At 37.4% G+C, this 16,154-nt stretch overlaps 1 protein-coding gene across 1 annotated transcript; it reads right to left on the bottom strand.

Moving 5' to 3' along the window:
- LOC140243424 (sulfotransferase 1A1-like) lies at positions 1-10,873 on the bottom strand. Its single transcript, XM_072323103.1, has 6 exons — positions 10,492-10,873; positions 8,243-8,484; positions 7,162-7,285; positions 6,291-6,385; positions 5,784-5,973; positions 1-110 (listed from the first exon to the last, which is right to left on the bottom strand). Exons 1-6 carry the CDS (start codon positions 10,871-10,873, stop codon positions 1-3), a joined length of 1,143 nt encoding a protein of 380 aa, XP_072179204.1.
- Positions 10,874-16,154: the final 5,281 nt, after the last annotated feature.

The following is a 16,154-nucleotide window of genomic DNA, read 5'->3' as shown; positions in this document are numbered from 1 at the left end:
TTACTCGAAATCAAATGTTAACCCACTCCCGTGGAGTCGTTCTTGCAATTCCCTGTCGAATTGCTCACTTTGTGCCACGGTGAAGCAGTTCTTCCAATCACCGATGATTCCTATCCGATCACAAGAACAAGAACCAAGGTAGAACAAAACCATAAAAGGGATCGTTAATTTTGCGTGTTTCTTCAGGCTGTCTTCTCCTTGTATTTCGTACTGTCATTATTATATCATACCCTTGCTATCTCTGTTCTCCCAGCCCTGGTTTGTGTACAATAAAAGTGGCTCTGTATATAGGTAGTTCTGATTGTCACTAATACTAATTGGTGTACTATCATTTTGATAGCGTACGGGAGCAAAACGTCTGTAGTAGGATCGTTTTCGTTTTATAGAAATGTTTACTTTGTATTTTTCTTTTCTTTATTCTGAACTTCTATTGGGTCATTAAGTTTTACACTTAGAAATAGCAATAGAATTATACAAGAAATACAAATCACGTAGAAACACGAGTTTCATGTACTGGGAAGTTATATTTAAGCAAAGAAAAGAGCAGGGTACCATCAATTAACTGTGTAAATTGCTTTCTTTTATGGAAGATCGTGTCTTTCTTCACAGTCGATGACCGATAACTTGTAACGAGCGGCGCTTTCCGGTCACACGAGGAAACGTCACGAGTTACTTTACTAGTGTGAATCAAATTGCTGGTCTGGGTCATGAAGTTTTATATCAGTTGAAGCCATTTCGAAAACTGTAATCACTCTTGGGGGGGGGGGCTATCTAATATGAATAACAGACCATTAAGAGGGTAGAAGAAGTGAAGAAACTACTAATGTAAAAGGTAGCTTTCTCTTTTAACCACAGATTCACAGTTTGAAACGAAATGCCTATTGTTTTTTTACTACTTTAAAGGACATGATGAATATCCAACAGCTTTTTAGTGCAAAAAAAAAAAAACCTTTCAGCTTGCAGACAGAAATTATGCATTCTTTTCTTGTTACTTTATATACTTTACATCCAATGAGCTCAAAAGACGTCAAACTCTGTCGATTCATCGCAATCGTATTTTTCTTCCTAACCCGTTACACACCACACACACACACACACACACACACACACACACACACCACACATACACACACACACACACACACACACCACACACACACACACACACACACACACACACACACACACACACACACACACACACACACACACACAACATATGAAGAGTTTCATCGCAAAAAGGTTTAAGCGGTTGTTTTTTTTTTTTAAGTGAGTCCAACATCATCTGATAGAACAAAATGAAATCTTTCAAGTGATTCCTCACTTGTTACATACCAAGGGAGATTCTTGAAGGCGTAATTAGAAAATTCGATCTATCTTGTAATTCTAGTTGATTTGTAGTAGCTTTGATAGGAAATCTTAAATTAACAAGAATGCAGTTAATTTGTTATGCGGTCAAACATTTCACATATTTTGACACATGTTATCTGTTTGGAGCAGAGAGCTGAGATATAGTGTAAATGTTTTTTGAATCATTTGCTTTCTTTTGCTTGAGCTTTCCAGTTATACGGCAGGGTGTAAAGCAATTTGGAGTTTTCAGATAAAGACCACCTTTTACGTACTATTTCGTATTCACAAAAGGTTCAGCAAACAGCTCAGTAAACCATATTCGATAGCTGGAAGTGATCATTTGCTGTTGTATAACTATGCTTTATACTGTAACAGTGAATAAGGTTGTTGCCTAATGATTTAGAGACCGTGGGCTTACATACTTGGTCAAAATATTTTATCATACCATGTCCTTGACGAGAAACGCTTAAATTAGTACCTGATAGATCAATAAATTGAATTTCTGAAACAATCATGTTTCAGGTTTTCTTCGGGAGCTGGAGGAGGGAGGACAGTTGTTACTCGAATTCTAATGTTAACCCACTCCCGTGGAGTCGTTCTTGCAATTCCCTGTCGAATTGCTCACTTTGTGCCACGGTGAAGCAGTTCTTCCAATCACCGATGATTCCTATCCGATCACAAGAACAAGAACCAAGGCAGAACAAAGCCATAAAAGGGATCGCTAGTTTCGTGCGTTTCCCCAGGCTGTCTTTTCTTGTATTTCGTACTGTCACTAGTATCATTCCGTTGCTATCTGTCTTCTCCCAGCCGTAGTTTGTGTAAAATAAAAGTGGGTCATTAAGTTTTAGACTTAGAAATAGCAATAGAATTATAGAAGAGATAACAATCACGTAGACTCACGAGTTTCATGTACTGTGAAGTTATATTTATGCAAAGAAAAAGAGTGGGTACCATCAATCAACTAAGTAAATTCCTTTCTTTATGGAAGATCGTGTCTTTCTTCACAGTCGATGACCGATAACTTGTAACGAGCGGCGCTTTCCGGTCACACGAGGAAACGTCACGAGTTACTTTACTAGTGTGAATCAAATTGCTGGTCTGGTCATGAAGTTTTATATCAGTTGAAACCATTTCGAAAATTGTAATCACTCTTTGGGGGGGGGGGTATCCAATATGAATAACAGACCATTAAAAGGGTAGAAGAAGTGAAGAAAATACTAAAGTAAAAGGAAGCTTTCTCTTTTAACCACAGGTTCACAGTTTGAAAAGAAATGCCTATTGTTTTTTACTACTTTAAAGGATATGATGAATATCCAACAGCTTTTTAGTGCAAAAAAAAAAAAAAACGCCTTTCAGCTTACAGACAGAAATTATACATTCTTTTCTTGTTACTTTGTATAATTTACATCCAATGAGCTCAAAAGACGTCAAACTCTGTCGATTCATCGCAATCGTATTTTTCTTCCTACCCCGTTACACACACACACACACACACACACAACATATGAAGAGTTTCATCGCAAAAAGGGTTAAGCGGTTGTGTTGGGTTTTTTTTTTGAAAGTGTGTCCATCATCATCTGATAGAACAAAATGAAATCTTTCAAGTGAGTCCTCACTTGTTACATACCAAGGGAGATTCTTGAAGGCGTAATTAGAAATATTCGATCTATCTTGTAATTCTAGGTGATTTGTAGTAGCTTTGATAGGAAATCTTAAATTAAATAGAATGCAGTTAATTTTTTATGCGGTCAAACATTTCACATATTTTGACACATGTTATCTGTTTGGAGCAGAGAGCTGAGATATAGTGTAAATGTTTTTTGAATCATTTGCTTTGTTTTGCTTGAGCTTTCCAGTTATACGGCAGGGTGTAAAGCAATTTGGAGTTTTCAGATAAAGACCACCTTTTACGTACTATTTCGTATTCACAAAAGGTTCAGCAAACAGCTCAGTAAACCATATTCGATAGCTGGAAGTGATCATTACTGTTGTATAACTATGCTTTATACTGTAACAGTGAATAAGGTTGTTTCCTAATGATTTAGAGACCGTGGGCTTACATTCTTGGTCAAAATATTTTATCCTACCATGTCCTTGACGAGAAACGCTTAAATTAGTACCTTATAGATCAATAAATTGAATTTCTGAAGCAATCATGTTTCAGGTTTACTTCGGGAGCTGGAGGAGGGAGGACAGTTGTTACTCGAATTCAAATGATAACCCACTCCCGTGGAGTCGTTTTTGCAATTCCCTGTTGAATCGCTCACTTGTGCCACGGTGAAGCAGTTCTTCCAATCACCGATGATTCCTATCCGATCACAAGAACAATAACCAAGGCAGAACAAAGCCATAATAGGGATCGTTAGTTTCGTGCGTTTCCCCAGGCTGTCTTTTGTTGTATTTCGTACTGTCACTAGTATCATTCCGTTGCTATCTCTCTTCTCCCAGCCGTAGTTTGTGTAAAATAAAAGTGGGTCATTAAGTTTTAGACTTAGAAATAGCAATAGAATTATAGAAGAGATAACAATCACGTAGACTCACGAGTTTCATGTACTGTGAAGTTATATTTATGCAAAGAAAAAGAGTGGGTACTATCAATCAACTAAGTATATTGCTTTCTTTATGGAAGATCGTGTCTTTCTTCACAGTCGATGACCGATAACTTGTAACGAGCGGCGCTTTCCGGTCACACGAGGAAACTTCACGAGTTATTTTACTAGTGAGAATCAAATTACTGGTCTGGTCATGAAGTTTTATATCAGTTGAAACCATTTCGAAAATTATAATCACTCTTGGGGGGGGGGGGGGCTATCTAATATGAATGACAGACCATTAAAAGGGTAGAAGAAGTGAAGAAAATACTAAAGTAAAAGGTAGCTTTCTCTTTTAACCACAGGTTCACAGTTTGAAACGAAATGTCTATTGTTTTTTACTACTTTAAAGGACATGATGAATATCCAACAGCTTTTTAGTGCAACAAGCTTTCAGCTTACAGACAGAAATTATGCATTCTTTTCTTGTTACTTTATAAACTTTACATCCAATGAGCTCAAAAGACTTTAAACTCTGTCGATTCATCGCAATCGTATTTTTCTTCCTACCCCGTTTGACACACACACACACACACACACACACACACACACACACAACATATGAAGACTTTTATCGCAAAAAGGGATTAAGCGGTTGTTGGTTTTTTTTGTTTTAAAGTGAGTCCATCATCATCGGATAGAACAAAATGTAATCTTTCAAGTGAATCCTCACTTGTTACATAACAAGGGATATTCTTTAAAGCGTATTATTAGAAATATTCGATCTATCTTGTAATTCTAGTTGATAGGAAATCTCAAATTAACAAGAATGCCGTTAAGTTGTTATGCGTTAAAACATTTCACATATTTTGACACATGTTATCTGTTTGAGGCAGAGAGCTGAGATATAGTGTACATGTTTTTTAAATCACTTGCTTTGTTTACTTGAGCTTTCCAGTTATACGGCAGGGTGTAAAGCAATTTTTCAGATAAAGACCACCTTTTACGTGCTATTTCGTATTCACAAAAGGTTCAGCAAACAGCTCAGTAAACCATAATTATTCTACAGCCATGACAGCCGGAAGTGATCGTACAGTAATTTGTATAACTATACGCTTTATACAGGGGATAAGGTTGTTGCCTAATGATTTAGAGACTATGGGCTTGTATCCTTGGTCAATATATTTTACCCTACCATGTCCTTGACGAGAAACGCTTAAATTGGTACCTGATAGATCAATAGATTGAATTTCTGAAAGAACTGTAAGAGCACTCAGCTGACAAGGCTTTTTTTAGATGAAACCATTTTTACTGATACCTTTGATGGTCTATAATTATCATCTTTATGCCATACAGCGTATCGACGATAAACAGTAAAATAGAAAGACCTACATATAAATTTATTGAATAATATGTACATTTCTTATTTTTGTATATATTTCATATATATATGACATGACACTTTATTGTAAATAGTTACATCTGTATAATAGCACTTCAAGCACCGTCGGCCAACGTCGTCATCGCACAGCCCATCCCAGTTTAGCTTCGACGAGCTGCTACAGGGATTATCATAACAAGATCAAGATATATATATATATATATATATATATATATATATATATATATATATTTATATATTTATATATATATATCAATACATAAATGAAGTTGGCTTGACCACGTATACGTGATGGGTGCTGCATTGTATACAAGAAGTCGTGTCGAAGGAAGAGCTCCAACTTACGTTGCAGTAGTTCCCCTCTGCCCCCCCCCCCCGTAGCTCTCCCTTCATCACGACTACAATGATGAATACGATAATACTACTACTACTACTACTACTACTACTAATAATAATAATAATCATAATAATAATGATAATAATACTAATAATACTCTCACCTTTCCGGTAGTAACTGACAGTGCCGTACGCTTTGCCATACTGATTACCATCTTCCAAGGTCTCTTCAAGACGTGCCATCTCTTTTCTGATTCCTTCGATTGAGGTTTTTGAAATGACGTCATCCAGTACGTCCCCGGATACCGGGTGGTTGATGAATTTAGCTATACTTGCCACGCACGCTCGCTGTTTCTAAGAAAATCAATAAGCTAATAAATTAATGAGTGAACAGATAAATATGAACGAACTCTTTTAATCTGTCTTTATCTATCAAAATTCCATTCCTTTGTTTTGGTTGCTTTAATTCCTTTGTCTATAGACTTTAGCAATGCTTCCGTTTATAACTCAGGTAATGCATATGACCCGAGCTAACAAGTTTAATGGGTAAAATATACGCTGGGGTAAGTGTTTCAACAAAACAAAAGAGGCATCTCATTGCAACTGAATTTACTTTGTTTTCGAAGGGTAACAGGAAGAAGAATACTATTAATTTCATACAAAATACGCACCGTTTTCATGTCCTCGAACTTCAAGAACATGATGTTCTCTAAGTGTTTGACTCTCCAGTATGACAAGACATGCTTGTCCCAAGCTCCGTAGCTGTCTGGATGACGAAATGGAGGGAAAATTCGACAGTTATAGATCAAGAATGTTGCAGGAAAAATTATACTATTGCTATAGTTCATGTTGGAACCCGGTTAAGGCTTTTGTTGAAGAATACCACGCATTTATTCAAAAGCGACAGTATTTACGATGAATTGATCCTGTCATCACAAAACACGTCTTTAAAGTCATGTTTCTCGAAGTAAGATAATCATTTGGTTGTCCGCATATTTCATATGTGTCTGTGTTTTTGTCTGATCGTGTGTTTGGGGTGTTTTAGTTTTATTTTTCCACATTCCAAACTTCATAAGAAGATTATATTAAAGCGCATTCAGAATTGAATGTTCATATTGTCGAATACACACGAAAAAGGAATACATGTATGTGTTGGAACAAATCGGATCGGACATAGATTTCAAGAAGTGATATAATGAGTTCGTACATAAAAGTCACAGCTGTAAGGAATGACAAATTATGAAGTAGGAAATGCATACATCACAAAACGTTCAAATCCCTCCTCTCCAATGCGCGCACACTTCGCATCAGAGCTTCTCAAACAATTACCAGATGCTTTTAATCCATATTCTTTTTAGGTCTTTTCGAAATAAAATGTGATAAACGAAGTACATTTGAAAGCCTGGGGATCTGGAAAATCAAGTAAAGAAAAACACGACACGACACGAAATCTACATAGAATTATGATCGCCGATCTTACCGCGATATCAAGATTATTATTCATATTCGTGAAGCGTGAAGAATATTGCATTGTTCTCTTACTTTTATCGGTGAAGATGTTTTTCAGAACCCTGTCCCATGTAAAAAATTCGCTCTGCGGGGTAAGAGCTACAAATTTGAAGAAAGACGTCATCACGTCTTTAGGATTCCTCGCCAGGTATATGACCTGCGGATTAACAACAATGTGCAGCGAGACCGTCATGAATGATGTTCGTTATTCCAAAGATTCGTTAATCCGAAATGAAATAAAATTCGTTATTCCAAAACACACACATTCCAAATCCCGTTCGTTTATCTGAAAATGAAAACGAGTTCGTTATTGTGAGGGCTTGTGATTCCGAAAATGAAATAAGATTTGTTGTTCTAAAGGTTCGTTAATCCGAAAATGAAATAAAGTTCGTTTATCCGAAGGTTCGTTAATCTGATGATAAAACGAGGTTCGTTAATCCAAACAGTTGAGAATGACCATACTTAGTACCTTCGGAATAACGAATCTTATTTAATTTGTGGATTAGCGAATCTTCAGCATAATGAACCTTATTTCACTTTCGGACTAACAAACCTTCGGAATAACCAGCCTTCGGATTAACCAACCTTTGGAATATGGAACTGTAACCACCGACATTTCTTCCGTTCAATTCACTACAGTTTCATTGTTTTTTTTTTATCCAACAAAGAGTAAACAAAAAATTCAAAGCGTGCATTACACCATCACATTATTTGACATCGCATCACATCACATTTGTATGCCACATAGAAGAAGAAGAAGAAGAAGAAGAAGAAGAAGAGAGACAGAGATAGATATTTGGATGTACATTCCCTATAATTCGGTGATATGCCACAGGGAATATAATCAAATTGTACATGAAACATTCATCAGCTCTGTTTCTTATCACATATAAAAATGTTACCTGCTATCATTACTGCACTAACAAGGACACCTGGGGCATTAAAACATGAAGCATTTTGGTCGGATATTTTTCTGACAAACTGTTACAAGCTACTGAAATCCTTGCATCTGATTGGATAAGAGCAAATTCGTCCGACAACTTTGTAGGACAAAATGCTTCATGAAATGCCCCCCTGGAGGTTGTGACAGAAGGGGAATGTTACCAGTGGTTACCTTCGCTTTGGCCTCAAAGATTCCTGGCGGTAGGAGGTGGAGCGGTAGATGAGAGGTCATCACTCTGGGAGAATCCATTTTCTCCAGTTCTCGATAGAAAGGCCTGATTGGCGAGCTGGATTTCAGCGTGTCCTTGTTGCACATGCCCCCCTCCATGTGATGCTTCATAGATGCTCGCCGCACGTTCTCCCACACGCCGTCGGCTAGGAGAAGACCCACTGTCTCGACCATCCAGTGGGTGCCTGGAGTAGAAAAAGAGTTGTCCAAGCCTGTTGCTTCCGAGACTTGATAATTCGCAACAGATTTCATGCAAGGCAAATTCCGGTTGCCATAATTATAGAGAGTCTGCTCAAAACGTGGGAAACCTCGTCGCAACATTTTCTGCTTATCGAAAACATGGCGTCGAGTTTTGTGTCTTCTTCAACATACACATAATAAGCGGGAAATTTATAGTTTGAAGATGTTTGTCATGGTTACTCAGAATATCTCCCCTAGGAATGACACTATTTTGTAAGGTACAGTAATGAATAAAATGAATCAAATCAATATGTCGATGTTGTTTTCATCTACAATCAACGCAATGAGGAGAATTCAGCATCAGCACAGACGAGAAGATGATGGAAAATGAACGATATTCGAGGAATGCCTTGATATCTCTACAACGGGTGCGAAAATGGTGATAAACTATCACGTTACACATTTTCATTACACGTTCTGTGTATAATTGCCTAGTTTCCGGCAGTAACACGATGAACTTAGGACTACTTAACATAACAATGTCGGAATTACGGAGCTTGGGTATTTGTTCCAGAGGGAGACAAATTGAAGAACATTCACACCTATAACATTTTTGTTCGTGGATTCCTGTCTAACGGTAATAAGAAATAACCTTTATCAAATGATATCCTTTGGCTACATGGCTAGATATTACAAGCATGGAAAGACGAGAGTGGGTTACAAAACTCACAGTAGTTGATTCTACCAAGGAGGTTTGAGAAATGGTCGTTCCAACAGGCTGTAAATATTCAAACAGCTGTCAGTTTTCTTTTGACGTACAAAAGAATTCCACAGGTGCATTTGTGACTTTGATGATCGGAGTTCGATGCCGCCGTCTTTCCGAGAAAAGAGATGATTCATTTGGAACGCTCACATAAAGTCGGCTATATCTTGTTTGTTTTTGCATTTAAGGATATTAAATTTCAGCTGATGGTAAGGCATACAAAAAAGAAAGTAACTCCTTTCTAGGATTATGTCAAAAAGTGTGAATCCGAGACGTACATTGTGAAAATATTTGAACTGCACCCTTACTGGAAAGTCGATTTTATCATCTTTCCGATCACTTCCGACAAATAAAACTGATATGGTATGATCTTCAAGCTTAGTTCTTTATTCATTTATATGTTAGATTAGTGTAAAATCATGTAAAGTCTGGGAATTTTAATTCTTATTTCATCAATTTTCGTGGAATTTTTATTCGCACATCCCTGTGTGTACCTTTGTGTGCCACTCCTGTTTCATAAGAAGGGACAGCGAAAAGTAATTAGCATCATAAAGACATAGCTTTCATTGAGAGTGACGAGTCATGATGCAATGCCACACGAATCAATATTGTCTTCCCATCTGTGGGGCAGCTCCAGTTTAGCACATACTTCAAATATTTCTTAGTGGCGGCATCAAACATGGGATCAAAGGGAATAACACTGTTGTCACTCCATCTCTTGAACCTCCTTACCCACATCTTGCTCCACATCAACGTTGCTACCGCCTCAAAAGGTATGCATGAGATTTACGATTGTTAATAAATAGGTATCTTTGTGCAATACACAAATGACGCACTACTTTATTCGTCAGGTGACGATGTGACAAGGACAGACTTTCCTAATGTAATGTTTGTCAGGATGTTCTCTATCGTCAGAAGTTATTGGCCAATCTCTTTTTTTTTTTTTTTTTTTTTTTTTTTTTTAGAATAAGAAAGTATCAAACTACACTTGGAGGGTTTTTTTTTTCCTAAATAGAAAACATTGATTTGTTTTGCAGATTTGTGTTAACAATAAAGAGCATATTTCCCGCCCTCCCCTTTCTCTTCACTTTGTATAAGGAAAAGAGAAACATTACAACGTATGAGGGGAAGGAGACGATGATCAAACAACTGAGGAAGAAGAAAAAAGAGAAACAGAATAGACGCCGACAAAAGACCAAGATTCTTTAGTATAAAAGGCTGACGATATAGATTGATAGGATGATCTCACCTGATTTCGGAGAGGTGACTATAATGATATCATCTGAATGAAACTTCATGGACTGGACCCCTTCGATAATCTCGGGCTTCATGAGAGGGGGGAATGCAATGCCCTTGTAAGTGTTAGTGACGATTCGGGGCGCCGGCGTTGTCCCGTTCGTCAACGTCTTCTCTTCCATTGTCCCGTTAGTCAACTTCTTCTCTCCCGCTGTCCCGTTTGCCAACTTCTTCTCTCCCGCTGTCCCGTTTGTCAACTTCTCCTCTCCCGCTGTCCCGTTTGTCAACTTCTTCTCTCCCGCCGTCCCGTTTGTCAACTTCTTCTCTTCCGCTGTCCCGTTTGTCAACTTCTTCTCTTCCGCTGTCCCGTTTGTTAATTCCCTCTCGTCCGCCATCTTGGATGATACTTGAAAATTAACCAATAACCAATCAACCAGCGAATGATCATATTTCGCACAGCATCAAAACAACGTACACAGTACACAATGAAAGAAAGTCCGTCACCACGTATGTTACCCCTGATAAGGAAGGAGAAATCAGCACTGCTAGCAAGAATGTAGTGTGAAAGACAAGGTTAATATTCTCGAGAGCGTTTTTATAAACGTGTGTATGTGCGTGTGTGTGTGTGTGTGTTTTAGCAGTGTAGTCACAAAATGCACACATTTTTCGGCAGAAACAGGTTTATCAAACTGCTTTCAGGGATTGTTTTTTTAGAGATGATAAACGCAAAGCTGTTTTGATTATGGGGTTCGGAAAGCCTTTTTGAAAACCACGAATTTGTGCTTTCTGAAACAGGTTTCAGCCAGAAACGTGTTTCTAGAAGCGAGATAAACACAATGCCGTTTTAAAACAGCTTTGTACTGCGCACGCCGCTGTATATAAGACCCCTTCTCCTAATCCTCTGGTCAAACGGCGCAATGCAGCTGCGCAGTGACAAGGCCAGTTTTCGTTTTCTTATTTTGGAAGGCGTTTGCAAAGGGCTTTGGAAACGGCTTTTGATTGCGGGTATGGAAAGCCATTTCAAACTGGGGAAAGATGATAAACGCAGCCATATACACTGTGTAAACAGGGTGTTCAGTGTTCGACACAGAGTTCACAGTCGACAATGTAAACAAACTGTGACAATGTGTTCACACTGATAAAAAGGCTGAATTTAATGGTGTGGTCTTTCAAGCTCGATTTGTCTCGAAAATGTGAAATGAGGTGATTTTGAAATTCCCTCTATGTTGCCTTTTTTGACGGTTTTCCGGATTTAATGCTAGTGACATTGGCAGAAAATGCTGCACTTTAATTCGACTTTGAGACACTCCGGTACTTATACTGTTATCATGTTAGATTCAATTGGAATGTCTGTGAGAAAATGTACTGTTTGTCATAGTATTGATCCCGATGCCCACGAACTGTTGGCTCTTTAAGTTCAGACATTGTTATTTGATGCCTGAAAATATCTACAAATGGAAACCACACTTTAAAAAATGCTGTGTTGTTTCGACCTATTGAAGTTCGAATATGTACCAGCAGAAAAAAAGATTACAAGAGCTGTTCAAGAATATTTTAACATGCTGTATTGACCGTGAAACAGGAAACCAACAAGAAGTATAGCACACCAGATTTTACGTGAGGGCTCAAAATAGGTGAAACAGGTCAACCTAGTCATTCTTGAGCTTTCCCTTTTTTAAGAGCAATTCTTCTTCAAAACTATTATAAAGTTTGGGATCATCAAAAGAATAGGAAATCGTGGTGTTAGCAATTTTCTAGAACACTTTTTTTTTTGTGGAACAGTGTGATTATAGGTAGGTCTTAGAAGCCCATTTGCATTTCTTGAAAATCCTGTACATACTCCTTACTTTCCACTCTAATAACTTTTGAAGGATAATGCTACCGCTCTGAAAGTCGGTATTTGTTATAGGTAGAATGTGTAATGGAGCATACAAAATATCAGCGCAGTCTCATAATCCCTTCATTGTGGTTGCTATGGTGTTCTTCATCCTGCTTTTTGTCACATTCATTACAGGGCTGGCACGCCCTGGCAAGATTAAGTGCGTGAATAGACCCTTTACTTCAGAGCCTCAGTACACACGTTTCCAGAATTATGTGCTTTCTTTCAAATACTTGGTGAAGAGAGTCCATTTGAATTGAGTTGTATATCATCTAAAGCTTAAAGTCTGCTCTTTCAGAATCTGCTTTTAACCAACTAAAAATCCATGTCTGGCAACTTTCTGTTGGTTTTGTGATGCAGGGTCACATAAAAACAGATAAATATGGTATTCCGAAGAATTTATTAATCTCGTTTATACATTTTACTGATTATCCAGTGCCACTTCTATTCCATTCTGGTATCAATACTCTTAAAGGTTTACCCCCCCCCCCACACACACATGCACACAAAGATACATAAAACAAGCAAACAAACCATCAAACACAACAGCTAAAACTGAGAAGCAAGCAACATCATTCACTTAACTCTAGATTGAGTAGAAACTTGGTGATAAAATTTAATGAAACGAGTGGAAAAATTAATAAATTTCATCAAAATATTGATAACAGTCAGCAAGTTAGTTTGTACGACTGAGAAGATAATAAAGGTATAAATAAGGATTTGTGTGTATGTGTGTGTCTATGTGTGCTAGCGCGTGTTTTCGTATAATGATCGCGAAGTAAAATCTTATTCGCGTATGTACAAATTCAGCAAATAATGGTTAACTTTTACTTTACTTGCCATAGTAAACTTACTATCACCTGTAAAGCAGAGGGGATTAAATTGTAGATAATTTAAGGAAGTTACTGCTTTCTGGAGCTGAGATGACTTATGTTTTAGCTATACAGTGATCTTACCTTGTTAATTCCAGTGATTTATTTGAGGAAGCTATCCAAGTTCTTCAAACAGAAATTCTGTTAAGTGCGTCAAGTCTTGCCACGGATTCCGCGTCCTCTCCGTTAAAAGCTTCTCTCGTGATGTCACGCGAGTAAATGCGAGATGGTTGAGGCGAATTCATGAATATATACCCGAATCCTATAACCCTAAGTACCTGCCGATGGATGGAACTTTATTGTAGGTCATATTGGATCTAGCCAATCCCAGACGCCCTAAATTACGTGAAATTGGTAATATGTGTGTGGGTTTTTTTTTTCATCGACGTGTCTTGTGTGGTGCGTTACCCGTATAAAATCGAATATCATAAAAAGAAGAACACAATGCGTTGAACAGCGACAATAGTTATTTTTCTACAGAAGAAAATGATTTGTCATTTTGAGAAATCGTGTGCGTTAGTTTTATTCACCGCCTGCAAAAAAACAAAACAAAACAAAACAAAACAAGCATAAATTAAATGTCTAACACGTCTAAAACTATCATGCGTTGTGAAATATTACGAGTTTTCAAAGAATAGTGTCTTTTCCTGTTATTCCTTCCAAGCTAATCCATTTATACAAGAAAGCTGTTCATGGTGTGTGTGTGTGTGTGTGTGTGTGTGTGTACGTATTTTAAGTTTCTTGTTCATTTTTTTTTCTGTTTTTCTTTTCTAGGCAATCTGCTTTAGTCTTATTAGTTCCGTGAATTAAAAGCCTTGCTTTCCATTAGTCCTTTCCGTTTCCGATAACTTTATTTCATTACAGTCATTAAAGTCAGAGTATTAACTGTACTCATTTGAAGTATTTTCTTCATTTCAATGTTGTTTTGATTAACATTTGCATAACTGTGTGGATGTAAATATTTTACTATAATAAATTTCATCATTGTTGGAAACGAGAATACTGCTGAATGAAACGAATATATATATTGGATGAGCACGTGTGCGTGTGTATGTGTGTGTATTCAACATATTCCACATACATATTCCACAAAACATCAGTAAAAGAATACACGTTCTCTCGACTTGTTACTGACACATGTGAAGGGTCAAAATGATCCCATGCTTTCTGAAAAAAAAAAGATTATTCTAGTGCATTTTTAGTATGATAGGAAAGTGAAAAGTGGAATTTTCTTTATATCTTTTTGATGTAATTTTCCGTATGTGACGCTAGTAGCAGAATTCTCATCCAGCGCTGGCGGCACCAAAACTCCAAAAATTCAAACTTTTGAACGAATTGTTCGATTTTTTTTTTCAAACTTCTCTGATGTGTTCTACTAATATTACCGCATTCACTCAATTTGAGTTTCATTTCCCTTTAAAGCCACTGAAGAGATAGTTCATGTGCTCAGTCGTGCATGACATTTGTCACCATAGTTAGGTATCAATGGTAAGAGGAAGAGTTACCCTTTCATCACAACCAATATTGCGCTCTTCGTTGATGACAATTATGAAATAGTTGTCCCCAACGTTCGATTCCCCCCCTTTTTTTTTGACACGCACTGAACTCATGAACTCAAACACTAAACAATATTACAAACCGCTCAGTTAATGCCTAGCTTTATAATCTGAATATAACAAAACAGATATAAGGAAATCTATTCAGCTGAACCGCCCTCATATTTTCTTTATCTGTAACCTGTTGCAAGATTCATTGTTTATGGAGAGAGGAATAGCGTTTCATGTTTCACTCTGTTTCAAGTGCAGTTCTATATCGACTGCCCTTGTAGTCACTAAAAATGCATGTCTCAGGGTTCCGCAGTTCATGACATGAATGGGTTGTAGCCTAATTATACGCATGTTGTCTTTTCGCGTCAACATACAATAACACTTGTTGGGGACAAGGTACGGATATTGGAGAAGTCAAGATGTCAGGCTATAGGCTTACGTTTGTTATTGTCATGTATTAGTGGGATTGCGAAGCGTTAATTTAGCTTTAGCTTCAATAATTCGCATGATCTATGCAAATGAGTATTCTACTTAATCTCTTCCAGAGTATTCTATAAATATTACGCGGAAGAAATACCTTGCTATGAACTCTCTGCAGACCAAGTGAGATTAATTGTGTGTCTAAAGATAAGGTAAGTATGCATGTGCAAGAGGATACTTTTTTTTTTTCTGGTATCATGCAAATGAATGTGTTAGTGGGATAAGTTTTAAAAATAACACTTTGGTATTTTGCTGTTAAGTATATTGGGCAACACAGAAAAAAATGACAGTGTATGCACATGTACACGAATTGTGGGTGATGTTCGTTATTCCGAAGGTTTGTTAATACAAAAAGAAAATAAAGTTCTGTATTCCCAACGTTCATTATTCCGAAACACACAAAATTCCTCTTTTATAGAGGTTTGTTACGAATCAAAAAATGAAAAAAAAAAAAAACAGAACAAAACAAAAGGCCCGATAATCCGAACATTTAGGGCGTTCTTCCCAAGCTTCGTTATTCCAAAGTTTCACTGATTCGAAAATGAAAGAAGAAGAGTGCAGAAGAGTTGTTATTCCGAATGTTCGTTAATCCGAAGAAAAGTAAAGTCCGCAGTTCCGAAGGTTCTACAATAATTCGAAAATGAAATTAAGTTCCTTAATTCGAAAATGACACAACATTAAGGCTCGTTAATCCAAATATGACGGTTCGTCATTTCGAAAATTGAAATTTGTTTGTCTGTGTGTGTGTGTGTGTGGGGGGGGGGGGGCAAATTAGCATTTTTGTCGAGCAGATATACTGTATCCTTATGAGGGTGGAAAGTGCACGGCCTGATCTGTCACGACCAGCGGAAGATAAGTACTCGCATCTGTGATTTTTTTCTTCTGTTCCTTTCTTTTT

This window comes from Diadema setosum, chromosome 20, assembly GCF_964275005.1.
Source record: "Diadema setosum chromosome 20, eeDiaSeto1, whole genome shotgun sequence".
NCBI classification, from domain to species: Eukaryota; Metazoa; Echinodermata; class Echinoidea; order Diadematoida; family Diadematidae; genus Diadema; species Diadema setosum.
Note: the sequence above shows the minus strand (reverse complement) of the source record. Positions and strands in the feature narration are given on the sequence as shown.

Coding starts and splice junctions, on each gene's coding strand:
- LOC140243424 (XM_072323103.1), bottom strand. CDS start 10,873: ATGGCGGACGAGAGGGAATTAACAAACGGGACAGCGGAAGAGAAGAAG. Junction 7,286..8,242: donor TCTTTGAGGCCAAAGCGAAG/GTAACCACTGGT, acceptor GTTAATCCGCAG/GTCATATACCTGGCGAGGAA. Junction 6,386..7,161: donor AAACATCTTCACCGATAAAA/GTAAGAGAACAA, acceptor TTCGTCATCCAG/ACAGCTACGGAGCTTGGGAC.